This window comes from Varanus komodoensis, unplaced genomic scaffold (genome assembly GCF_004798865.1).
Source record: "Varanus komodoensis strain SLA01 unplaced genomic scaffold, ASM479886v1 scaffold132, whole genome shotgun sequence".
Taxonomy (NCBI): Eukaryota; Metazoa; Chordata; class Lepidosauria; order Squamata; family Varanidae; genus Varanus; species Varanus komodoensis.
The window spans coordinates 480,946-506,036 of NW_025335381.1; the positions used below are offsets into that span (position 1 = coordinate 480,946).

Genomic DNA, 25,091 nt, shown 5'->3' on the forward strand with positions numbered 1-25,091 from the left:
GGCCCCGGGCCGAGCCTGTGGGGGCCACTCGCCCTCGGTGCGCCCGGGGGGGGGGCTGCCCGGCACACACGCCCCCTGCCCCTCCTGTGCTACTGAGCTGGGGCTGCGACCCTTCCCAAGTCCCTCTCCCAGCCTGCTGCTCTGTGCTGCCTTCGAGCAGAGCTGCCAGCCTTCCCGGCCGTGGCCTCGCTGCTGGGCCTGATGGGAACCGCAGTCCAGAGGGAAAGGGCCTGGGCTGGGGAAGGCTGCCACGAGTCCCATGCTGCCGCTCGGGCCTGGGGGGACCTGGGGCTGCACTGAACCCCCCGCCCCGTAGGCAGCAGCTGCACCTGGGCAGGGGGCGGAAGAGCACCGGGGGCTGGGAAGGGAAGGCCGGTGGGCCAACCCGGCCCCTCCATGTGCCCATCTGGGGAGGGAAGGAGCACCACTGAACTCCCCCCACACTGTCGCCAAAGCGCTTCGCTTACTCCAGACCATGCCGTCTCCGCACACGGCTCCAGCGCAGCGCAAGCCCCACAGGCCAAACTGCACCTTGCGGGCTCCCAAGCACCTCTCCTCCACGGGGCCCACGTGAGCCGTGCCAGGAGCATGGCCTGCCGCCGCCGCCTGCCCCCTTCCCGTGTGAACTGGCAGGTGGCCCCTTCCTGCCTCGGCGCGCCTGGCCAGAGGCCAGGCGTGCATCCCGTGGGGGGAGGCATGGGCCGCGTGTCCCTGCCAGGCAGCCGGCGCTTGTGGGGCTGCCCTTCTGCGTGGCTGTGTTTACATGTGCTCCTCTTATCTGTGTGTCTGATGCAAAGATACAACACGCAGGTGTTGACGGTGCGACTCTTTACTTGCACAAAGCAGCCGGCATGTCGCCGGTCCCGGAAAACAGCGCGGACACGTCCTTTCAGGACGTGAGCTGTGGCATTTGTCACTGAGGGCTCAGCCCAGATGCGAGCAGCTGGAGGCTCTGGACGCGGGTGGGCATGGGGTGGGGGGGCTTGCCGCTTCCCTGGCAATCGCAGCCGCGCAGCACAAATGCGGAAGCTTTCCAAGGGCTCCGAAACGGGAAAGCAAAACCGTTGGCCACTTCTCTGTCTCTGCGTGAATTCCTAAGTTCGGCAGGCGACCAGCTTCGCTCCGACTTCCTCCCACTGCTTCGGTCTCTTGGCGCTGTTGGGTTCCGTGGGACCAGAAGCAGCTGCTCTCGCCTACGGGCAGCAGTGGGGGCGCAGGGGGGATGCTCCCGGGGCTGGCCGCTCCAGAGCTCACGTGTCCCCTCGGCGATCCAGCACCACGAGGGCGCGGAGGGGCCCGCTGGCTGAGCCGGGGCTGGGCTGCCACCGCCCGTCCCGCACAGCAGGCGCAAGGTGGCTGGAGAGCTGTGCTTGCGCATCTCCGTGGCCACCCCCAGGTGGGAAGCCAGCAACCGCGGGAGTCCTCCATTGCACAGGAAGCTCCGACTTGGGCCCTCCGCCTTTGCCAAAGAGGCTCCATCGAGGGAGGAGGAGGAGGAGGACGGGCCTTCATCTGGCTTGTCTCCGGCACGGCGGGGAAGGCGGGTAGTGCCGGGTGGGGGGCACGTCGTAGTGGCAGGGGATGTGGCTGTTCTTGGGGGAGTCGTAGTGGCTCGGGGGAATGGCTAGGGCAGCTGCTGCTCCGTGGGGTGCGCCATCAGCCCCAGCCAAGCTGCTGCCTGGAGGAGGAGGAAGAGGAGGAGAGAGAATGATAAACGATGAGCCACAAAAGACACAGGCATTCTTGGGTTGGTGCCATGTGTAAGCTGGCCGCTCCCCCTCTGCCTGGGGATCGCCCCGATGCCTTGAGCGAAAGCCCAAAGAACGAGGGCACCTCTTTTGTATGCCGGGAGGCGGCGGCGGGGGGGCCGTGGCAGTGCCTGCCTGCTTGGCCAGGCCTGGTGGTCTCTCTGCACCAGCCTCCCGAGCCTCTGGTCTCTGGCTGCCTGCAGACGGGAGCTGGCCGTCTCCCTGGGCCACTGGCTGCTGTTCCTGGTCCGGACACAATGGATGAGTGGAAGGAACCGTCACGAGGGGTAGGGAGCTCTGGCTCCCAAGAGCTCTCCAGGCCCGGGGGGCAATTCTGCAGGGCATCCATCCCCCAGCCTGTGTGTCAAGAGCACTGCAAACAAGCGCAGCCTCCTGCCTCTCCTCAGGGAAGAAGCTCACTGTCCCTGAGCAAAGCAAGAATCCTGCTACGGCCAGCGTTCCTCTTGCTCACACCAAAGAAACCAAGTAGGTTTCTGCTCTTCACGGGGTTGGCCAAAGGCCTGCAGGGATCCTGCACCGCTGCGGCTCAAGAGCTGATCCAGGGCTTGTTGGCCCAAGTCTGGTTGGTTCGTAGAGAGAAAGCTGCGAAAGGCAGGAGGCTGAGATTTGGGGGATGCCTTCCACGGAACGGGTTTTGACAATGCCCTGAAAGGCCCGGCTGCAGCTTTACTCCTACATAACCTACTTAACAGAATGTGAGCCAGTTGCCCCGCCATGAAGGAGGAAGTATACTAGACGGCCACACTGACAGGCAGGCACCGGTTTTTCACTGATATGGGAGTACCGAGTGCCCGGTTTATTCCGTGCACGTAGCAAGGCCAAGCCGACGCCACTGCCTTTGCATCTGCCCGTGCAGCTGGAGCGGCCCGCCCCGTCTGCTCTCTGGGCGCCTTCATCGTGCGGCAGCGAGGGGCCGAAGCACTGGGAGAGCGTGGCTGCCACCACGTACCTCCTTCGGCCGCCTCCTCGGCGTCCGGGCCCCGGGCAGGCTCTCCTGAGAGGCCGGCCTCCGCGTCGGCCGTCCCGCACCTGGAGGGGGACTTCATCTCCATGTAGCTGCTCTCCGTGGGCTTGCCCAGCAGGACGGGCAGGTCCTTGATGGTGGCGTAGGGGTTCTCGCTGCTCAGAGAGCTGTCGCTTCGTCCCAGGGGCTCCTCATTGCTGTAACCTGCGGGGGGGGGGGGGGATTAAGGGTTAGGCCGCAGAGTGGCCATGATCCACCGGCTGAAGCTGAGCGATTGCATCTGAGGCAGCCAGGCTTGCTCAATGGGAGAATGCCACACGGGGAATGTCAGAGGATGGAGAGCCACAAGCTGGTGGCCGGCGGCAGGTGGGTGCCCGCAACAGCCAGTGGCAAACCACAGCATCAGCTCAAAGGGTCGCGCACAGCTCCCGCGTCTTGGCTTGGCCACCCCTGAAAGGCCATACATACTTCTAAACATAAATACAGGAGCCCCCAGACCCACTGTTTCAGTTACCATGGTTTCACTTAACCGAGGTTGACTGTTGGCCCTCCACATTCGCAGAAGTTGGGGTACAGCACCCCACGAAAGCAGAAAAATGGTGACTCTCTCCAGGGAAGGACACACTCTGTGTGGCCCTAGCCAGCCTCACGTGCTTTGTCTCTCGGTGCAGTTTCTCCACTTTGGCAGGGGCCTCCACCCCGAGCCCCCACGTATGCAGTGTTTGCTCCTGTTCAGTTTCAGGCCTTTCCTGGGGGGCTTGGAGCCTCTCCCCGTGGTGGATGTGGGGGTCCCGCCATACGTATGATTGGCATGATGCAAATAATCAGAGTCTTAAAGACCATGAAGTAACGAACCGAATGCTCTGTGTTGCCTAATCAGCGTGACTTCGCTTTTGTGCCTCAGAGGAGACTCTGTATCCTATTCAGCAAAACTTCCACTTTCTGGAAAATTTTATGGCTCGCCTGAGTCAGCCCACCATTGCAGATGGCATGCTGTGAGCACTTTGCTTATGCACAGAGGGCATGGGACGGGTTCCTGCTTTTTGGAACGAGGACACAGTGGTCTTGGAAGGCTGTTTAAGATTTACCGAGGCACGTGTGCTTCTGAATTATTTCCGCGCTCCCTGGAGGACCTCGCAAATGGATGTTCTGCAGCCTTGGATAGCCAAAAGACTGGTCTTGCACCTTTGGAAGGAGAAATGCTCCTCCTGCCTCGGAACGGATTCGGGTCATAATGATGCTTTTCAGCAGCTGAGTGGGTTGTATTTCAACGCCACCTGCAGATGCGTGAATACAGGGCCGTCTTTCCTGAACTTCATGCCAAACTGTACGCACTAATTTTTTAAACTTATGGAGACATGTTTCATGCGCACCTCCTGTGATTTATTTCAATTGTTTTTCAAAAATGTTTTCTTTCTGCGGGTTCTTGGTAGGGTGCTTCATACCTTATAATGGTTAGAAAGGCTGGTCCAACCCTCTTACTGGCAGCTAGCCATCCCATGCATGACCAGCCTCAAGGGGGGTCTGAAGATCATGGAGCACCCCCCCGGAGCCCTCCCCGATGGCAAGCAGGCTGTCTCCCGCCTTGCTCCTTGGGGAATGAAGCGGGCCGTTTTCAAACAGGGGTCACCCCCTCAGCCAAACCCCAAGACTGCACCCCAGCAGTGCCTGTTACCTTTATAATTTCTGAGCCCGTTAGTGTAGCTGTAGCTGCGGTCTATCAGGCCCCCACCTGAAGGAAAGGAAAGGAAAGGATGTTGGAGGAGATGAGGCACCGTTTGGCTGGATGACGCTCTCGGTTCCAGTCTCCGTGCGCTCCCCCCCCCTGCCCCAGTGCCTGAGGGTGGAAGCAGCACCCCAAGAGGGCCTCTCCGCAGCTCCCCACTGCAGGCCGCCTCTCGGACGCCCCTCAGAGCCAGGCAGGTCGGAAACCCTTCCTGTCCCTTGTTTGCAGGGCCCTTGCCAGCAACGTGAGATTCTTCACGACGGTGTGCGGGGAAGAGACAGGGTGGCCCAGGCCTTCCCTTGGGAGAGCCTGCGCAGAAGGGGCAGCACCTCAGTCACCGCGGCGTCTCTCACCCGAGGATCGCCCCCTCCGGAAGGCCTTACCCTGCCCCACGTGGCTCCGTGCCACGGCTGCCCCGTGGTGCTTCCAGTCCGCCGGCAGAGTGGCGTTGCAGTCCGCCCCATGCGTTCCCAGCCACTCCCGCTTGGGGCTGCTGATCAGCTGAAAGTGGGGAGAGGCAAGGTCACCCCAAGAGATTTTGAGCAAGCCGCTCTGCCACTGGGAGCCCAAAGACACACCCCGAGACACCGGCTGCCTTCAGCTTTCAGGGCAGCCCCACTGCTGAGCTGGGAGGAGCAGCGCCCCCAAGCACCGAGGGATCGTCTGAGGATGAGCGCTCTCCGCAGCAGCCCCACGGCAGCCATCAGGCCCCCTCTGGGCTGAGAGGAGCCCGAGTCCGGTTTTCACGGCCAAATGCCTTGCTGAGGGTCAACAGGGGAGTCTCTGGGGCCGGAGCAGGCGGTAGCCCGGCGGGCAGATGCTGGCTGGACAAGGAGATGGGTGGAGGGCAGGAGAAGGACGTGGGCTGCCCGGGCCGCAGAAGCCCCCCTGCTCACAGCGAAGGGCAGGGCCAGAGGCTTTCCCCTTGGGCTTCTCACCCGCTGCCCTTTCTGGCAAGGGGCCCTGCTGGGGGAGGCCAGACCCCGGAGGGGGAGTCCCTTACCTTGCTGGAGCCCGGCTGCTCCAGGCTGCTGGGGCTGGGGACCCACGGCGAGCAGGGAGACAGGGTGTGGTAGCTGGGGTTCGAGTAGTAGTGGGCGTAGCTGGCAGGGATGTCTAGGGAGGAAAGCACAGGCGGGGGGCTGAGAAAGCCGCTGCTCCCCGGCTGACGCCCCCTGCAGACGGACGCACAGGCAGCGCAGGCCGCCGGCCATCGCACTGGTCCCCCAGTCCCGCCTGAGCAGTGCTGCCCGGGCCACGGGAGCACCTGCGTGCCCCAAGCCTTCTCCCCCCCCCCCGCTCACGGGCAGCTCGCAGGCTTCCCCGAGCCTGTGGGGGCCAAGCCACCCGCCTCGGGTCTGCTCTGCCTGCCCCGTACCTGGAACCGCGTACTCGGCGCTCTCCGGCCTCCCGGCGGCGTAGGCCACGGCGAGGTGCTGGCGCTCCTTGGCCTTCTGCCACTGCCGGCACCAGAGCAGCAGCACCAGCAGGGCCAGCAGCAAGGCAGCCGCGACGACGATGCCGGCCACGGCACCGAGGGACGGGGAGCCTGCAGGGGGGGCCGGGACCGTAGCGAGGGAATCCTCCCCAGGGCTTTCTGGGCAGGTGGTCGAGAAGGAAGAAGCCAGGTGAGGGAGGTGGCAAGGGAACCGCTCTTCCCCGGCCACTGCATCGGAGCGCACGCCTGCCTGGAGGGGAGGCCGGAGCGCGCTCGCCCTCACCTGTCTCGCAGCGGGACCCGGTGAAGCCCGGGGGGGCACAAGCAGCTCCCGCTTTCTGCCTCGCACAGGGCCTGGTTCACGCACTGGCACGTCCGGGCACAGTTCTGCCCAAAGAACCCCGGAGTGCAGCCTGCAAAACCGGAGCAGCGAAGTGGGGCTGGGATGGGCGCTCGGGCGCCCACCGCTGCCCTCGAGCGACGGAGGGCTGGTGTTGCCCGGCTTCGGGAGGCAGCCCACAGCCTGTGCCCGGGAATCCCGCCCAGGCCAACTCACGCTGCGAGCAGTCGCTGCCCCTCCACCCAGGAGGACACGCGCAGGAGCCATCCACGGGGTGGCAGGCGGAGTGGTTGGCGCAAGTGCAGGCCATGGAGCACCTCTTGCCGTAGCGCCCCGGCTGGCAGGCTGCAGGGAAGCAGGAGGAGGGCTTGTTCCCGCTGCTCCGGTCCTCCGGAAGGCCGCTTCCTCTCAGACCCCACCTGACCGCAGCGGCCCTCGATTCCTCTTGCAGTGGACAACAGAGGGCACCCTGCCCCACGGACGCCCGAAAGCTGCCTCTGCCCTTGCCCTCGCTGCCGGCAGGGCCCGCACGGCGCAGCAAGCCTTTCGGGAGTGTGTGGAGCCAGGCTGGCTGTGAGTGGCGTGGGAGGGTACGCTCCTCCACCTGGGGGGCCCTGGGAGCCACGTGCCCTGCCCAGCTCTGCACACCCCGCTGAGCCTCAGCAGCTTCTCTGCCGGCCGGGGCCCACTGCCGGCTTGCAGGCCCCTCTGCCTGACCCTCCCACTGCCCAGACCGGAGCTTCGGTACTGCCCGGGGCTCCCCTGAGTGGACCGGCTGGGGACGGGCTCACTTACGGCGCTGGCAGGTGGGGCCACGGAAGCCGGGCGGGCAGTCGCAGCTCCCGTCCTTTGGAGAACAGGCAGCACCGTTCCTGCAGGAGCAGGGCTTGGTGCAGAGGGAACCTGCAGGGCAAACGGCGCGCAGCTCATCTCCACACGTGGCCCAAGCGGGAACACGCGGGCCGGGCCAAGGTGCCTGCCGAGGCGGCAACCATGGGCCCAGTCTGGAGCTGGCTGCCGCTCTGCGGCCGAGCACAGCTGCAGGACCCCGGCTGTGTGCAGAACTGGAGGTTGCCGAGGTCCGCGGTGTTTCTCCCCACTTGCTCGCTGCTCCCAAGCCCGAGAGGCTCCTCTGTGGCCCTGCCCTGCCCTGCCCTCACCTGTCCACCCGGGTCGGCAGCGGCACTGTCCCGACTCTGGGTCGCAGCCGTCCGCGTTCTGGCAGGAGCACTTGCTGCCGCAGCTCAGGCCGTAGAACCAGTTCTGGGGGTGGGGGAGGCTCGGGTGTGAGGGAGCAGAGGTTTCCGGCGGGCAGCCCCCAGCGTCCGGCAGCCCACCGCCCACCAGCTGCTCCTCTCTCTGCTCTCCTGACAGCCTTGCCTGTCCGTGGGAAACTTAATGGCAGGGGCAGAGAGAGCGAGCGCGAGCATGCGGCATTTCTGGCCACTGGGGGGGAACACGGGAGGGGGCCTTCCTTCAGATGCCAGCGCCTCCCCTTGCAGAGCCGGCACGCTCGGCAGCCTGGGGAGAGGGCCGGGGGGACCCTGGCGGCCTTACTGGGCACGGCTCCTGGCACCTGCTCCCGGCCCAGCCTGGTGTGCACGCGCATCGCCCGTCGGCCGGGTCGCAGGCCGCCCCGTTGGCGCAGAGGCAGGTGCGGTTGCAGCCGGAGCCCCACGTTCCAGCCGGGCAGGGCAGGGCGCAGTCTGGTCCTCGCCAGCCTGGGGGGGGGGAGACACAGGGGGAAAGTCGGCGGTTGTGAGGGTGGCAGCACGCGAGGCCGGCTGGCCCCACAGAGGAACGGCTCGGGCAGTGGGAAGGGGAGGAACGCGGCCCTTGAGCTGCTCCGGCCAGGAAGCCCAGTGCTTGGCATCGCAGGAGCCGGATCCAGCGATCCCAATGGCCCTTGAGTCCGTGCCTGGGCAAAGGGGACGGGGCCCAGGAGCTGACCCCGCCCCCCACTCCAGCTCCATACCTTCCTTGCAGGTGCAGCTTCCGTCGATGGGGGAGCAGGCCAGGGCGTTCTGGCAGGTGCAGTGGTGCGAGCAGTTCAGGCCATATGTCTCGGCGGGGCAGGGGCTGGAGCAGTGCTCACCCTGGGGAGGCAGGAGGGCGTAGGGGTTGGCGCTGCCAGGAGTCTCTACCCAGCCCACCTGGCTGAGGGGCTGGCAGGCATTCAGGGGCTGCCCCAGAGAGCGACAGCCACAGCCCGCGGGGCTCCCTGCCGGCTTTCCTAAGGTGGCCGGCTCCTGCTGGTGAGGGTGCGTGGGGGGGGCATTTTACCTGCTGTTTCAACTTCCCACCCATCAAATATCTCGCCAGGGCCGCCCACAGGGCACTGATGTCCTGTGTCAGGCCTAAGCAGCCGCGGTGAGGAGGGCTGGCGCAGCCCCCCCCCCCACCTCAGCCTCCGGAGGGACTCACCAGGAATCCGGCTGGGCAGGTGCAGAGCCCGGTCTCGCTGCTGCAGGTCCCCCCGTTCAGGCACAGGCAGGGGTGCTGGCACCCGGCTCCGTGATAACCCGGGGGACAGGTCTCGTTGCAGAAAAGCCCTGCCCAGCCTGGCCGGCAAGTGCATTCCCCGGAGAGCGGGTGGCAGCTGGGGAAACAGAGGCAGGTGCTCCCATCAACAAGTCCTGGGTTTAGCAGGCAGGTAACTCGGCACTTTCGATCGGCGTGCCTTCGCGGTGATCTGGGGAGGCCTCGGGGCCTGAGCTTCGCTGCCGAGGCTGGCCTGTTTCGCAGTGCCCCCTGGCTGGCGGCACGGCTGGCCGGGCTCTGGGGAGCCCCAAGGGCCCCTGGTCAGCGTGTGAAGACCCCGGGCCTCCTCTCTCAGGAAAGAAGGTCTGAGTAGCTCCCAACTCTTCCATGGGCAGCTGGGCAGCTCTCCTTCCACCATGGAGAGGGGAAATGGGCCAGGGAGTCCCTCCAATGGCCAGGGACTTCCCTGCTTGCCCACCAGCCCCAGCGGGAAGGCGGACCGAGCTCACTCCCCACCAGGCAGCTGGGCAGGCCGCGCGTGGCTTCCAGGTCTCGCCCCACTGCTCCGGACGTGCATCGCCCGGAGACTGGGGACTTGCCCGGTGGGCGAATGGATCTGCTCAGGGGCACGTTCCCTTCTGTCCCACTTCCACGTCCCGTCCTAGAATGCCCTGCGATTGCCCCCATTGCCCACGTGCCCGAGTGCCAAAAGAAACCAAGGCCGTTTGCTCGTTGGGCTGCACCACGGCGGCCGCCCCCACCCCCGCCCCCGGGGCCGGGGGCCCGGATCCCGGCCGGCCGGCCAGCCCGCGCGGTGCGGAGCGGTGCGGAGGCGCCCTGCAGGCAGGGGCGAGGCGACCCACCTCTGGGTGTGCTGGGTGTCGCAGAGGCAGGGCAAGTGGCAGCTGAGGCCGTGCAGGCCAGGCAGGCACTTGCGCTCCTCACAGCGGCTGCCCAGGAAGCCGGCTTCGCAGAGGCAGGCGCCATCCACGTGGAAGCAGCGCCCCCCGTTGGCGCAGTCGCAGGCCCGGCGGCAGTCCTGCCCGTACCTGCCCACGGGGCACTCCTCGCGGCACCTTGGTGGCCAGGAGGGAAGAGGGAGAGCTGAGTGCGTGGGGAGCAGAGGCAGAGCTGGGCACCCCCTCCGCACCCCCAGCCACCCGTCCAGACTCGGTGATTCCCAAGTGACTTTCCGGTGCCTCTGAGGGCAAAGGTTGGGCTGCTGCGGGCAACCCCCAAGTCCGGGGCTGTGTTTCTTCCTGGCTCTTGCAAGGATTGCGCGACTGATTGTGTTTGTATGCCTCCCTGCAGCCCACAGGTCTGCTCTTCCTCCTCACCGCTCTCCAGTGTAGCCCGGTGCGCACTGGCACTGCCCTGATTCGGGGTCACAACGGCCTCCGTTGTGGCACTGGCACTCCCTTTGGCAGCTGGAGCCGAAGCGTCCCTCCGGGCAGCGGATGGAGCAGATGGCGCCCTGTGCGGGGAAGGAGAGGGGGCCGTCGGCAAAGGCTGGAGCTCCTTCACCAGAAGATGGGAAGACCAGTGCAAGCTCTTCTTGGGGGGGTGGGGGGGACTTATTTAATTTCTCTGCTGCCCAATAGCCAAATCTCTCTCTAGAGCAACAGACAGCGGTCCCGTGGCTGGTGAAATGGGTCCACCACCAGAAACAGCTCAAGAGGTTCCCCACAGATGGAGGGGAAGCCCCCCACGGCATGCAAGGGAGTATCCCCCCGCAACTTCTGCTGCACTTGTGCAGACCATGTAGGAAAAGAGGGTTACAGCGGGTTAAACTGTGTGTGTGCGCGCGGGGGGGAGCCTCCCAATCTGGGGCCGGGGGAGAGAGCAGGGCAAGGCCGGTCGGTCGCTGTCGGGGCACCACCCAGGGCCTTCTCCTTGATCGCCTCAAGCAGGGAAGTGACTGGGAAGGCAAGAGGGTGGATGATGGGCTACGGAGGACTTGGGTCCCCCCCTGAGCCCGCAAGGAGAGGCTCGTCCCCCAAGCCGCGTGGGGAAGGGGGCCATCCCGCCGTTCAGGTGCTCCCCCTCTGCAACGTACCATCCAGCCAGGGGGGCAGGTGCACTCATGTATCCCTGGGGAGGGACAGATCCCCCTGTTCTGGCAGGAGCAGTGCTCCTGGCACCGCCATCCGCTGGCGTCCCTGGTGCAGGGGAACTCGCAGCTGGAAGAGAGCAGCAGTGGGACGTCAGTCCCATGGGAAGGAGCCCGAGCACCCCTGCCAGGATAAGGCAGGACATCGCCTGCGCCGGACGCCATTTTCTGGCAGAGCTCTGGGTACAAACGAAACCTAATGTGGCATTTCAGGTACAGAATGCTCACTAAAGGAAAGCCATCCTTTTAGCAAAGGCGTAGGGCCGCAGCTCTGGGGAAGCTGCCAGCAATCCGGATGCAGCAGCCCACACTAGCACCCCAAGACCGCCTGAAGGGGCCGCACAGGGCGCCACGCAGAAAGCTCCTCCCGGGGGCCCACGGAGACAGAGCCAGGGGCCACCCACTTTCCCACTCCCACTCCCCTCCCCTCCGTAGGCCAGGCCTGGCCAGGCCAGATCCTCTCTCTCTTGAGAGGGCCCTGAGTCTTCCCGGCCCCAGTTCTCGGCAGCCCTGGTGCCTCCAGCAGCGGAGAGTGGGCCGAAGTCCAAGGGTGCTGGGGCCGGCCCTGGGCCCCCGCGAGGAGCACCTGGGAGACTCGGGGGCAATGGTCTGGGAGGAAGGGCAAGCTTCAGAGAGAGCGAGCGAGCGAGCGATGTGCCAGGACGCCGGAAGCTCTCCCCTTCCCGAACGCGCTCCCGGCTCTTCCTCGGCCTACTCACTGTGGCCCAGCATAGCCCGGGGAGCAGAAGCAGCCCCCGGTCTCCCGGTCGCAGCCGGTGCTGTTCCCGCACTGGCAGTCCAGCGAGCATCCCTGGCCGTAGGTTCCCGCCGCGCAGGGCTCCTGGCACAGCGGGCCCGTGTAGCCTGCCGGGCAAGCGCAGGCCCCCGTCGAGGGCGCGCAGGAGCCCCCGTTGGCACACGCACAGTGCTCCCTGCAGTCGGGACCCCAGGAGCGGCTGCTGCATTCTGGGGAACAGAGTGAGCCGGTGAGGCCGGCCGGGGACACACGCCGTCCACCAGCCTGGCAGTGTGGGGTGCCCCGCAGAGCAGGCGCAGCAAGAACCGCGAGGTGCTTGGGACGTGCTCCGGCCCCCCAAATGCTGTTCCTCCAGCAGAGCGTTCACCCGGGGCCCCCATGACACGTGCACCCTCGCTTTCCTGGGGTCTGTCCTACGGCCATGGGGGGCGCTTCCGAGGCAGCCTGCGCCACTGCTCTGCCGCGGGGCGCAAGACGCTCCCCCACACCCTCCATGGGTGCCGCCACCACTTCCTTGCTCGTGAGAGGGAGACTCACCGCTGGAGCAGTCGGCGCCCCTCCATCCCTGCTCGCACTGGCACTGGTCTGGAGCCACACACCTCCCGTGCACACACTCGTGGGTGCAGTGTGCTGCAGCAGAGAGGGGAGAGGGGGTAGGACGGGGTCCTGGTTTGGTGGCCTCTCCTCCCTCTTCTGAGAGGCTGCAAGGCCTCTGCTCAGGCTCCTGCCCAGCTTGGTGAGCTCGAAGTCAAGACAGGCTGTGGTTTGGGGTCCCGCAGCTCCACCTCTGCCTTCGGCTCCCTGAAGTCTGCTCCGGAGTGGAATTGGGCCCCAGCTGAGATGGATTCCGCCCACTCCTGCTGCTGTTGGGATGCCAGCAGGTACTTACGGACACAGCTGGAGCTGCTCTCGTAGTACCCCGTGCAGCAGCGAAAGCGCTTCCTGTAGTCCACCTTCACTGCTTGCCGATAGGCTGCCTTGTACACGACTCTGCGGAAGTCGGAGAACGTCCCTGAAGGCCAGGGGCCTCCCGATCCTATGTGCCCCGGGCAGGGCAGGGCAGGGGCAGTGGAGGAGGCAGGCCGCCCTGAGCAGCTGCCGTTCCTGGGGCAGAAGGGGAGGCTGGCCAAGAGCATCTCCTTGGTGGAAGCCAAGATGGAACAGTGGGATGAAGCAGCCCCCTCCCACCAGGCCTGCCACTCCCCTCCCCTGGGGACCTTCTGCCACCGGGAGATGCAGGAACCCCGCTAGGACTGCCCCACCAATGTGCAGATGTCTGCAGAGCCCCCATCGGGAAGGGCCTCACCCCACACCCAAGAACAGCAGTGCTTTCTGGAGAACTCCGTCCGGGGAGAGCCCACAGAGGCATTGGGGTTTTCCCGGCAACGCAAGCATCACGCATAACTGCCCAAGTCAAGAGAGGAGCCAGCAGCCACAGGGGACAAGGAAGCTTCACCAGCACCCTTCCAGCCCGGCACGCGGCACAGGCACTTCTGGCAACCGCACAGAGGCCAGTCGCCTGCGCCCCTCTTCTCCCACCACGGGGAGCCCCACGGAGCATCGCCGAGTCCTTCGGGCTCCTGATGGACCCTCCCAGCAGCCCCCCCGCTGTGCCCGCCCGCCCGCCTTACCTGTGCTGAGTGCACATCTTCCGGAAGGGCCAGGTCCTCTCACAAGGCCCCTGGAAGGCCTGGGCAAAGGGCTGCGCATGGGACTCCTTGGAGGGGCTGGTGAAGCTGGGGGAGCACAGGGAGTCGCCTTCAGTGGTGGGACAGCATCACGGCGGAAGTGTTCGCAGGGCTTCAGGCAGAGAAACCGCCATATGCAAACACCGAAACGGACTCACACTCTTGCACATGGCGGCATGTCGTGAGCAGAGCCGGCTAGAACCGGGGTCAGGCTAGATGGCCCAGGAGACCCCTTCGACTCGCTCTGCTTCTACATTATCTACAATGTTGGCAGGAAAAAGAGTCGCGTTCCTTCACTGTGGTTGCATTCCTGTCCTGCCTACAAGCTTCCCATTCAGGAGAAACTGAATTCAGAAACTGGCTGGCCACAGGCCAGTGATGCTGGGAAATTCCCAGGGTCCGTTCAGCGGCCGCCCAGTGGTGTAAAGCATCCCGTTGCTACACTGTTGCTCCGCAGTCCTCCAAGGAATTCTCAGTTTATGCACAAAGGATTGGGTTAAGCAGCCTTGCTGGCTGGTGCCCCCAGATCCTCCACAATGTAGCAAGATTTCGTGAATGATTTCCCAGCAACTCGCATGTTCATGTTTGAATGGACACGGAATTTGGCGTGAGTTGCAGGAATTTACTCAATCGGAGTGTAAATGCACTCCATTCAGTAATGTTTGCCATTTCATCCGTAGCTGGCTGATCTGTGTGATTGTTCTGTATAGGAAGGCATCACGTGACCACTTGGTTATAAAATACTCTGTGTACGTTCTGGAAGCGTGTAGTTGGGTTCACCTCTACCCGACAGTGCTGGTGCAAGTTGGGCTTCTCTGCAGGGGGCGCCTGAGCACAGTTCACCCAAGCGCTGAGGTTCAAGGCGCAAAGGGCTTTCCTATCGAATTCGTGTATTCGTTCTCACAGCTGCTATGGAGATGCCCCGACAGACAGTACCGCGTGAACTAGAAAAGAGCTTTTGTTTTGTTCGGTTCTGATCCTATCTTAATTTGTGAGGATGTAAATTAAGGCTGTGAGGAGCTGTTCCAAGTGACACCCTTTCTCCCTCCTTTCTGCGGAGAAGAGTTCAGAGGGAAAGGCTGTGCCAGAATTCAGTGGAGCCGGGAGAATATTTCCAGACCTCTGCAGAGGGTGCGGGTGAGGCGAAAGCAGCTGGCAATTTATATGATCCTGGTGGAAAAATGGGGCTTTATCCCAGTTGCCTTCCACCCCCTCTGCTGTGGTAGCCATTATACTGGAAAGGGTTCGCTTTGATATATAAAGGGTGCTTCTTGTATGTTACTGGGGAGCTTAAGGCACGGCCCCATTTATCTGCGTGCAGGTAACTTACGGTCTCCCCCACTTTGACGAGGCACTGGCAAGATACAGTTGGGGTGCGATCACCATGTACACTCTTGGAAACCTTTTCAACCGCATTGCCGCCGCTCCCCACCCCCAGCCACCAGCCCAGGGCCTCACCTTTCCCAGTAGCTGCAAACATTGGGGTCCTTCGGATTAAGCAACACGCTCCAATCCAGCTGCGTGCACAGCACCAAGATGGTGTACTGGATCATCTTCCTAGCAACAGAGAGAAAGGAGAATGGCTGACTTGCAACCCAGAAAATGCCAGGAGGGGAGGAAGCCCCACGCTTTATTCCAAGCACTGTCTTCCAGAACTGGCAAGAGAGAAGATTAATGGTGCCACAAACACAGAAGCAGCAAGCAGCAACCGGGACCGGGGCATCATGGATGAGAGGCACCCAGCAAAGCGAACGTGATGCCGGAACGGAGGGGAGCTGGGTGTGTGTTAGGGCCCACCTGTGGCTGGCTACAAAAACTTGAAACTTTATATTTTCCTTTTTGTGCTTTTCTTCCTTTTCTTCCTTGTGTTTGTCACCAATTATTCATTCTAACATTTCTCAGACTTGCACATGGTAGGCATGTCATGAGCGGGGCCGGCTGGGGCCAGGGGTCGGACTTGTTCTGTTTCTATGCTTCTATGTTTCCCTGTTCAGCCTCAGCCAGAGATGTGCATAGCCCAGACAGGCCCTGTAGGCACCAGGCACGAGGAAGGGAGCTGAGCCAGCTTCCCTGGGCTGAAAGCCACCAGTCAGAAATCTCTTCAGGCAGAGGGACTCAGCTGCAAGGGCAGGAACATGCCAGCGTGTGGACAGACTCGTATTGCCAGAACAACTCAAGATATAACACTGTGCTTCTGTTAGGTCTGAATGTATGACTGGCCCTTGCCGGCCACCATGGAGGGGCAGACCCTCTCCTCTGCTGGAAAGACACCCGCTGTTGCCGCCAGAGAAAGAGACCAGTGACTGGCCATGCAAAAACTTGGATGAGTCACGGCTACTGAGTCGTGGTTCGTGATGTCATCACCTGGCGCTGCTACTCCTTTCCGAGCCTGTGCATGGCCCCTCTGTGCGCTGCTATCCGATGCTCGGCTGCTGGGGCGCCTTGGCTCACGTGCCGACAGAGAGGGCTCTGTGTGCCCGCTGCGGCACGCGTGCCATGGGTTTGCCACCTCTGAGTTATACTACCTAGCAGTGAGGTCCTGAGGCAGCACCAGGGCTCCCTCTCCTGGCCAGAGAGCAGCATAGCAGCCCTGGTGGTTGCAGGATCAGGCCCACAGTCAATCACAGATACCTGGGATGTTACGGGCACCACCTGGAAGTCCTGAGGAAGGAGCTGTATAAGAGCCGGCTCTTCCATTCAGATGTGGCCTCGGCAGCAAAGGATCTTGATGTTATTGGAGTTTCCTGTGCTTCCTGGAAGCTGTGCCTGCTGCCTTGTTCCTGCCCTCACTTCTGGACCTGCCTGGCTCCACCTGCTCCACCTCCAGTCCCAGGTGCCTGCTTCTCCTTGGCTTGTCTCTCTGGCTTTCAGCTCCTGACCGGCTCTGACTACTCTGCTCTATTTGGACTGGCTGGCTTTGTCCTCCTGTTGCTGGCCTCAACCCCTGGACTGCCTGACTATGATTGGGAACGGGCCTGTGGCTGTGCTGGCTGTCTGGGTCCTGGTGCCTGATCAGGCCCTAGCCATGACACTGGCCTTGTTAACAGATTGTATAGAAAGGCAGAAATAGAAACCCTTGGAAAAAGCTCATGCAAACCGCGTATTTTACCTTCGTTATGAAAATTAAGGAAACCGCCTCTGTACAGTGGTGGGTTAAACTCCTTCTAAAGGAGACAGAGAGATCTGGAAATGATCAATGCGGCCAGTTTGCTACGAAAGCTGCCATGGGGGTTTTCCAGCTGTGCTTGGAATTTATGCCTTCATTTTTTATTTTCACTTAATATACTCAAATTACTTTTCACATTTCTTTTACGACCTGCAACCCCTGTGCCCCACCCCGAGTCACGGCATCACGTTCAGCCAGCTAGGACATAAACACAGGAAGTCCTGTGTGAGAATAGGAAGCGAGCCGAGCAGAGTTTTTCCGGCCGACGGCAAGTCTCCTGCCAGTCAGGCGAGTGCTGGACACCCCCGTGCTGCTGTTTCAGTCCCCCCCCCCCCACAATTAGGGAGTGTAAAATGGGCTGTCTCTAAGGACTCTGAAGAAGAATATAAGGAGCATACAGAACACGTATTGCTCAAGAAGCAACCGCTTATTAAAATGCTTCTTTGGGGAAGTCTCTGGTAGTATCTGCAGCTATTCACAGCCTGGAAAATCCCAGTGGGCATCTTCCCACGGACTCCTTGCAGGCAAGCGCATTGCGCGTTTCTGGCCTGCCTCCGCAGCTGCGGGGCCCATTTCCTACTAGCACTGGGGAGGGGCTCAGGCGGCGCTCCCCCCCCCCCCCCCCCCCCCCCCCCCCGCTGGGCCCGCCCCCCCCCCGTTCTCTTCTTCGACTTGCTTTGTCAAAGGCCACGGCTGCCTCCCTGGACAAGGGCGTCCTCAGCTCAGGCCATCTGTTTCTGAGCAGCCCGAAGCCTGGGAGGCGGATGGGTCTTTGTTCAGCCTCTCTCACCGAGACCGTGGGAAGAAATCCGTGGGTTGTGCGGTGTGGAAAACTGGGAATGTTTGGGGTTCTTTTCCTTCAGAAAAGGGCAAATAAGGGCGAGGAGAATATATATATATGATTGAAGTGTGTGAAATTCATAGAGTGGAGAACCTAATGGAGGAAGATGGAGATGAAGAGTGGCCAATCTGGGCCAGTCAAGAGGAAGGACCTGTCCGCACCGGGCATCGTTCACACGATGGAATTTGCTGCTGTGAGATGCAGTGACGGCCACCATCTTGGGATTTGCAGATCCCAAGGGATTAGACAAATGCATGGAATGGAACACTCTCAATGGCTGCCGAGAGTTATCACGGCCCTCTTTCAGTTTATCCTTCTTCATAGAGTCTATTGTCTCTCTGGGATAATGCACTACTGAATTGTCTTTAAGCTGCCTCAGGAGTTTTATATTGGAAGGTGACTACAAGTATTTTAAAATTAAAATTTTGGGGGACAGAAAGCACTAAATCGGTCCATTCGCAAAAGAGGGCTCCTCAAGAGGCTGCCATGTTGAGGGTGATGAAATCAAATCTGGCATCCATGTGGGGGGGGGGCGGTGAATGGGCCAAGGGGGCTCTAGTCATCTCTCCTTTCACAGGGGGTGCTGGGAGCCCTCTGGTCTGAGCAGTGACCTCTCTGCTCTCAGCACCAAAACGGAGAGTTCTCAGGGCTAAGACGCATCGGGGCCACCCATGCGGCTGGAACACGAGGAAGGGGGAGATTCGGCGGCAGTGCCCCAAGCCGCATTCCAGTCCGCCCACTCCTGCCTTCACGGTTTGATGAAGTCCGGGGCAGGCGGACGGGAGGGGGCTCCCCGGAGAGAGTCCCCGAATGTTCCTGGATAAGAGCCCCGCATGGCCTTTCCAGAGGCCTGCTCAGCCCCAGAGGGAGGCAGAGGCCGTGCGTGCAGCCCACGCCTTCTCTCCGTCAGCAGAACTGGATTCCTGCAGAGGCGTGGAGATCGGCATTCTCCGGGCTGCCCCACCTCCTCGTCGCTCCCAGAGATCCAGCCTGCCTGAGCACCTTCCACAACAACTGGAAGTTTCCTCCCACCAGCCGAAGCCCCAGAAGCAAACCCCTTCCGTGTGCAGTGGAGGCTCTCGTGGCACGTGTGGCGAGTTCCACTGCAGGCGTGGCACAGACTCCCACAGGGGCCCCAAAAGCACCCACCTCTTGAACGTCTGGGGACCCCGAGGGCCTCTCTGAATTGTGCGTATGGCAATCTCTTTGCATCCTTCTCTAATACGTGAAGAGGAATGGGGGAGATTTCTTTATTTCAAGTTTTTCTATGCTGTCCAATACTAGAGTCTCTGGACGGCTTACAAAAAACAGCAGTCTCCTTCTGCCCTGAAGAACAGAGGGCCCACGCCAGCCTCAGCAGCCAAAGCAGCCTGGCGCAGGCGCTGCCTGCCGGCCGGCCGGCCTGCCTGAGCGTGGACTGGATCTGGCGGGTTGCTGCATGGCACCCCATTCTCCACAGGGAGCCGTCTGCAAAGGCCTGGTTGCCTCTCTGCGGCACAGCCTTGCACTGCCCTTTCAGGGACACATCTGGACTGCAGCGGCCTCCAATCGCGCTGCTTGCACATGATCAAGTAAGCCCCTCCATTAATCTGCTTGCGGCACTTCTCTCTGCATTCTTCAGCGTGCCTGGAAGCAGGACATGATCCCTGGGGCGTCCCGCTCGCACCCACCAGAGGCAGCGTGGGAAGCCCGAGCTGCCTGGCTTGCTCCCATCCATGTGGCGGCCTTCACGCCACCCGACAAGCGGGCAGGCGCAGCGAGATTCAGCACAGCCTCCCTCAGGGATGGGGGCCACAATAGGAAGAATGGCTTTGTAAAATGCTGCCTCCAAGGGTTGAAGGAGCAGGATGTTCGGGTGGGATTCAGTCCGGCCTGTCACTCGAGCATTTCCACGCTGAGCGGGGCCACCTGTGGAGAGGGGGCGAGGAGAGCGGGGAAGGTCTGTGGTGCTTGGCCAGCTGCTCCTGCCATCCCAGGACGTCACCCTGAGATAATAACCCTTTGCACTTTTGTCATCAGAAAGCTCCGCTGTCTCGATGGCTGTAGATCACTCCAGCTCAGTCAGGACGCTTGGAGCACACGAGCGGTGCGGGGCGGGGGGGGGGGGGGGCCCCCGGGGGGGAGACGCTTCCTTCGCACAGGAAGGGCGCAAGAGATGGCTCCTGCCCACGTCAGCCTCTTGGGCAAGGGAGCCACCAAGGCGGCCCCGGACTTCCTGGTCCCTGACACAGGAGCGTGAGGCCAGGAGCTGCTGAGAGAGGAATGAGCCGGTAGGAAGAGGCTGCCTGGCCGCGCCCGCCACCCACAGAGCAAAAGGCCCACGGAAGACGCAGCTCCTCAGAGCGGCCGGGAGAAACCACTGCACTTCCAGGACAACCCAGGTTTACTTCAGGCACGGGATGGCAGGGAGGGCGGAAGTGCCGGCTCGCCCCGAGCCCTCGGCCAGCCGAACGCTTGCCAGGAGCAGTGCGTGGGGCAGGCTGGACGTGCAAAGACTCCCGTCAGACCCCTTGGTGCGAGCATCAAATCTTGCACTTTCTTCTCTGCTGAGTCTTCGGGAGCTCAGCAGGGCCAGGAAAAGGCTCACAAGCTAAGACAAGGCTTTTGTATTTGTTCAAAACGTGACCAGGAGAAGGCATTTCAAGGGATATATCTTATCATTTTAAGTTGCTTAAAAATAGTATCTCCTCATAAGCCTCCAGGGAAAGTACATGTCTTCTCTTATCAGTCATTCTTCTGATGGCATCTGACTTGTAAAGTCCACCATGACATATATCTGGACTTCCATCTTCCACAATCATTGTGGGTAATGCACTGCAGCCCACCCCAAATAGACTATCGTGTCCCCACCTTTCTCTCCCGATCTTCACTGCCCCTCCCTCACCCGGAGCTCAGAAACCGCTGTTTACCCCCTGCAAGCACACTGCATTTGTTCTCTTTTTCCTGTTGATAGGGAAAGGGCCTGTGGATGGCGGGCGGCTAGCAATCCCGCCGAGGGTCCACGGAGTAAGAATGGCATTACGCATGGCAATAACCCCCTACATTCACCCGGCTCACAATGTCAGAGATTCAGGCTGTTGAGAAGAAAGGCCATGCACTGGGGCGAATGGGGACAGGAGTGGGTGCTGCTTGGGGGACCTCCCTGGAGCCCACTTCTGGGCTGCAGGAATGGCCTGGAGTGGCCCCACAAGGGAGAGCAGAGCCAGTGGGAAAGGTCTCCTCTCACCAACGCACCTGAGCTCTGGGGCTGACCTCACAAAATCAGTATCCCTCAAATCTTGCTGTGGGGGAAGAGGCTGGAGAAGGAGGGCAGGAGGGTTGGAAGGGGAGTGGGAAGCTATGATAACATGGGCACAAAATTTTGGATATAATATTGAGTTACAGAAATGGCAAAAGCTGTGGGAAAGAAATATTAAGATAACCTTAGCAACTTCATATAAAGAAACCCTTTATAAAATGTTTTATAGATGGTACTTATTGCTGAATAGACTAGCAAAAACATTCCCAAATATGTCAAATAGATGTTGGAAATGTAAGCAAAAACCTGGTACTTTCTATCATATGTGGTGGACTTGTGTTAAGGCAAAAAAATAATAAAATAAAATACTGGGTTAAAATACACAAATGGCTTGAGGAAATGCTACAAAAGCCTTTAATATTTAAACTTGAAGTATTTTTATTAGGCATCATTCCTAATGTTTTTGATAAACAATGTATATATTTGATCTTACATGTAATTACTGTGGCAAGGATTGTATTTGCCCAACACTGGAGGAATGAAAAGCCACCTACCAAAGAGCTGATCTTAAAAAAGATTTTGGATTGCATGGAAATTGATAGATTGTCTTTGAAGAAGAAGGAAGATACATACTTCTATCAAACTTGGAATTCTTTTTATTATTGGTTAGAGAAGTGGGACTATATGTAGAATTGAATATGGTTATAGATTGTAAAAAAAAAAAAGTAAGATGTCAACCCAGTATGTCCGATGTCTCGGGAATAATTGCTGTTTTAGTTTAGATTTGTAGAGAAAATAATAAAATTTGGGGGAAAAAAAGTAAGCCTTCCCTCTCCTGAGCTGAGGACTGTGCAGATGGACATTGATGGGGAGGTCACTGGGTGGAAAATGCACCCGAGATCGGAATACACGTTGGAGCTTGTCCTTTCCAGCTTTCTGCATGCGTGGATTCTGCTCATGGACTGTCTCCAGAGACTGTCTCGTTCAAAAACAAAGCTGTCCATCCATCCACCCACCCCTGCTGCTGTGGGAGAATTGTTTCTATTGAATCCACTTGGGTGACACGCTTCTGCAACATGGGCAGATGACACAATGACATGGTGTGCCGTAAATTAACCATTCCTCACAGGCAACTTCTATCTAGGAAGCGCATTCTTGCCAAGTGATGAGTAATCACAAGCTAAAGGAACATGAGTGGCGATATGATGTCCCCTGGCCGCACCCAGCGCTCACGCGTCCGTCCTTCCTTCCTTGCAGCAAAATGCACATTCACTGGGGGCGGGGGGGGGGCCCTCAGAAACAGGCGATTCTACGGGTACCGCGAACAACGCCACGGGTGTCAAAGGTGTGTCCGCAACTTCCACCAGCCAGAACAGTTCTGCCGTTCACTGTAAACACGCATGCACGGCTGCATCTGGCATGTACGTACAGCTAGCTCTTCCTGCCCAACAGTTCTGCCACTCGTGGCAGCTAAATGAGACAGAAACGGAGGCCTGGGCTGGCTGGCACGTGTGTGTGTGTGTGTGCGCGCGCGCGCTCCAGCCTGGCCAGAGCCAGGCCCAAGAGGACTCCCGTGCCTTTGAGAAAGGCAGTGGCCCTGCTCTCCCTCTTTCCCTCCGAGAGCTGAAATGGCCAGAGGCCACCCCTGGGAAAACATGCCCCTCTCGCACCCTGGCCCGGGCTCATCTTCCAAAGGGGTATTTGGAGGGGGGGGAGGTAAACAAGGCTGATGCCAGGCCTTCCTAGCTAGCCAAGCTCCCGCTGGCCTGGCCATGTGCCCAGCCCAGGAGGTAAGCAGTGCCTTTACAGAGACAGGCAGTCAACCTAGGAAGGGCCCCGCTCCATCCACGGCATGACCTGCCTGGCGCTTACCTTGCCCTTGTTGAGGATCACCCAGGGAATCGTTCACCTCTCAGCGATGAGCACTGTGGCATTCCCTCCTCTCCTCCTCTGCTGCTTCTCATGCAGAAAAAGATCTTGATCAATGCCAGGAGAACAAACAACAGCAGGCAGCAGAATTCCCACTGCAGACTCCACAGAACAAGGTAAACGGCAAGCCGCTCCCAGGGCCTCGCTCCGTGCCTGGAGTGAATGAAGATGAAGTGGGAAAAGTAAGAGAGAGGAGAGGAGGAACGGGTGCGGGGGCAGGAAGGGGCTGGGATCTGCTGTCGGCCCTCAGGAAGTTTTGACAAGGAAACTCAGCAAGAGGGCTTTGCGAACGAGAAGAATAATGCATTTTTTCTTGGCAAGAAAAAAGATTGTTTGGATCATATGCAATATGCACTGGAAAAAATGCTTTAAGGGAAATCTGCTGGTCAGCCTGTCCCAGCTCTTGGAAGACACAACGTGGGGTAGCCCTGAAACTATTCTGGGGTCCAGGACTCTTCCCAAAGCCTCTTATGAAGGGGAAGGACAGGGAGCAGCTATCAGGTTTGCAGATGAGTCAAAATGGAGAGGGTTGCCCATTCCCTGGGAGAAGGAAACAAGATTCAAGGTGATCTTGGTATGTTGGAGAGCTGGCCTGAAAACAACAGAATGAAATTCAGAAGGGTCAAATGCCAAGTTCTGCACCCAGGAAAAAAGAAACCAAATGCACTGTTACAAAGACGGGGGATACTTGGCTGCACAAGACTGCAAGCGAGAAGGATCTTGGTATTGTTGTAAACTGCAAGCTGAAGATGAGCCAACAATGAGATGCGGCTGCAAAAAGGGCAAATGCTATTCTTGGCTGCAGTAGCAGAAGCATCATTTCCAAATCCCATCAAGTAGTAGTTCCCCTTTACTCAGCACCGGTTGCTGTATTTTATTTATTTAATTTTTCTATACTGCCCAATTCTTAGAGGCTCCAGGAGTTTACAAGAAATTAAAACCAATTAGGGCTGTTAAAAATGAATATATTTTCAGCTACTAGGTGGAACTCATTTGATCGGGCGTAAGCCCTGTTGAATTAAAAGGCGCTTACTGCCGAAACGGCCAGGATAACGCAGATAAAGCGCTGCAGCGGGAGGAGCAACTTTCCCACCCTGCGGTAGGTTGGGGCAGGGGCGCCCGGGGGCGCGTGTCTCCAGAGGGCACACGGGGCCCATGTGGACCTGCGTGCGCAAAGCAAGTAGTTTCCAGCACTGCGAGTCCCCTGCGTCTGGGTGGTTTGTGAGGAAGGCGGCGATCTCCACGTTGCAACGCAGCGCAGCTCTCAGGGCGAGGGCCCCCGCTTCCCCTCGTTCTGCAGACCGGGGCAGGGGGAGCCGCGTCTCCCCTTGGCCACTCGCACGCTCCCCACCAAGGGCCAGAGGGGCTCCCAGCGGCTCGCCCCGGGACTGGTCAACGCCACTCCCTCCGCAGCGCTCGTCTGCGCTGCCGCGGCGTCTCCCGAGCCCCGGCCCGGCCCGGCCCGGCCCGGGAATGCGCCCCCGACCCCGGCGGGACTCAGCGAGGGCAGATCAGGCGGGGCTCCGCGGGGAAGCGAGCTCCAGGCATGGCACAAGCAGGAGGGAGAGTGGCCGGGCCACCTGCCGCACCTGGCCCCGGCCCAGCCCGGCCCAGGGCCCCGGAGTGCGCTCGGCACCTGCCGCGCCCGCTGCGGGGAGACCCGCGGTCTCTCGGAGCGTGGGAGCGGCCCCCGGGCCCGGCCTCCCGCCTGCCCTTCCCGCGGGGCGGCCGAGCGTCTCGCGCGGCCTCCGCCGCTGGGGGGGCAGCCCGTCCCCGGGAATGGCGCGGCGGGGAGCCGCGCCCGGGCGCCGCCAGGTGCGGGCGAGACCCGCGCTGCTCGGGAGAGTCCGGCCAACGAGGACGCCTCGCACTGGGCACCCGCCTCGGGGCGGCAGCGGCGGAGGACTCGGCGCCCTGGGCGGCTGGTGGCCCGGGGCGCGGGGCCGCCCCCCTACGAGCCGCGCTGCCTCCCCCGTAGGAGCTGCGCGGCGGCGCCAACAGCATGGGAAGCCCGGGGCGGGCGAGAGATGGAGCCTGTGCGGATGAGAGGTGGAAGAAGGTGGACGGGGAAGGGGGGGGGGGGGGGGAGCGCAACAAGGCGGAAGGGGGGAAGACATGACCGATCATCAGAGGCGAAGCATCGGCCAGCGACCGACCCGCGCTTTGCCTCGTGAAGCAGCAGCGATCGCTTGGCATCGGCTCCCTAGAAGTGCGTCTGGGTGTCGGTGAGCAGATCTAACCGTGCAGGTCCCACAGCGAATGGGGGAGACGCGGACCTTTCCCCACGAACCGCTTCTCTTAATGCAGCATCCCCGGACTTGCAGCAGGGCCTGCGCGAAGGCGGCCGCTGCTGAGCAACGAACGTGCATTTATTGTGCCAAACAACTAACACAGCAGGAAAGTCCTCGTGGTCTGTGGGTCAACTGAGAGCCAGTGTGGTGTAGTGGTTAAGAGTTTGGGACTGGGACTCAGATGATCTGGGTTCTAGTCCCCGCTCAGCCATGGAGCCAACTGGGTGACTTTGGGCCAGTCACAGACTCTCAGCCCAACCTACCTCACAGGGTTGTTGTTGTGGGGATAAGATGGAGGAGGAGATGTAAGCTGCCTTTTTCCTCCAAAGGGCTCAAGGCAGCTTACATCTCCT

At 60.8% G+C, this 25,091-nt stretch overlaps 1 protein-coding gene across 1 annotated transcript; it reads right to left on the reverse strand.

Annotated features, from left to right (window-relative positions):
- Positions 1–813: 813 nt before the first annotated feature.
- On the reverse strand, positions 814–14,925 carry PEAR1 (platelet endothelial aggregation receptor 1). The gene is given in 23 exon segments (XM_044422656.1): positions 814–1,678; positions 2,719–2,937; positions 3,822–4,010; positions 4,409–4,465; positions 4,843–4,960; positions 5,463–5,575; positions 5,838–6,056; positions 6,181–6,214; positions 6,216–6,310; positions 6,454–6,582; positions 7,033–7,140; positions 7,398–7,500; positions 7,795–7,958; positions 8,213–8,333; positions 8,662–8,836; positions 9,582–9,794; positions 10,056–10,192; positions 10,775–10,898; positions 11,548–11,794; positions 12,123–12,215; positions 12,475–12,575; positions 13,217–13,321; positions 14,732–14,925. Coding segments are annotated over 23 exon segments (3,129 nt in total). The 5' UTR covers positions 14,827–14,925; the 3' UTR covers positions 814–1,508.
- Between the last annotated feature and the right edge of the window lie 10,166 nt (positions 14,926–25,091).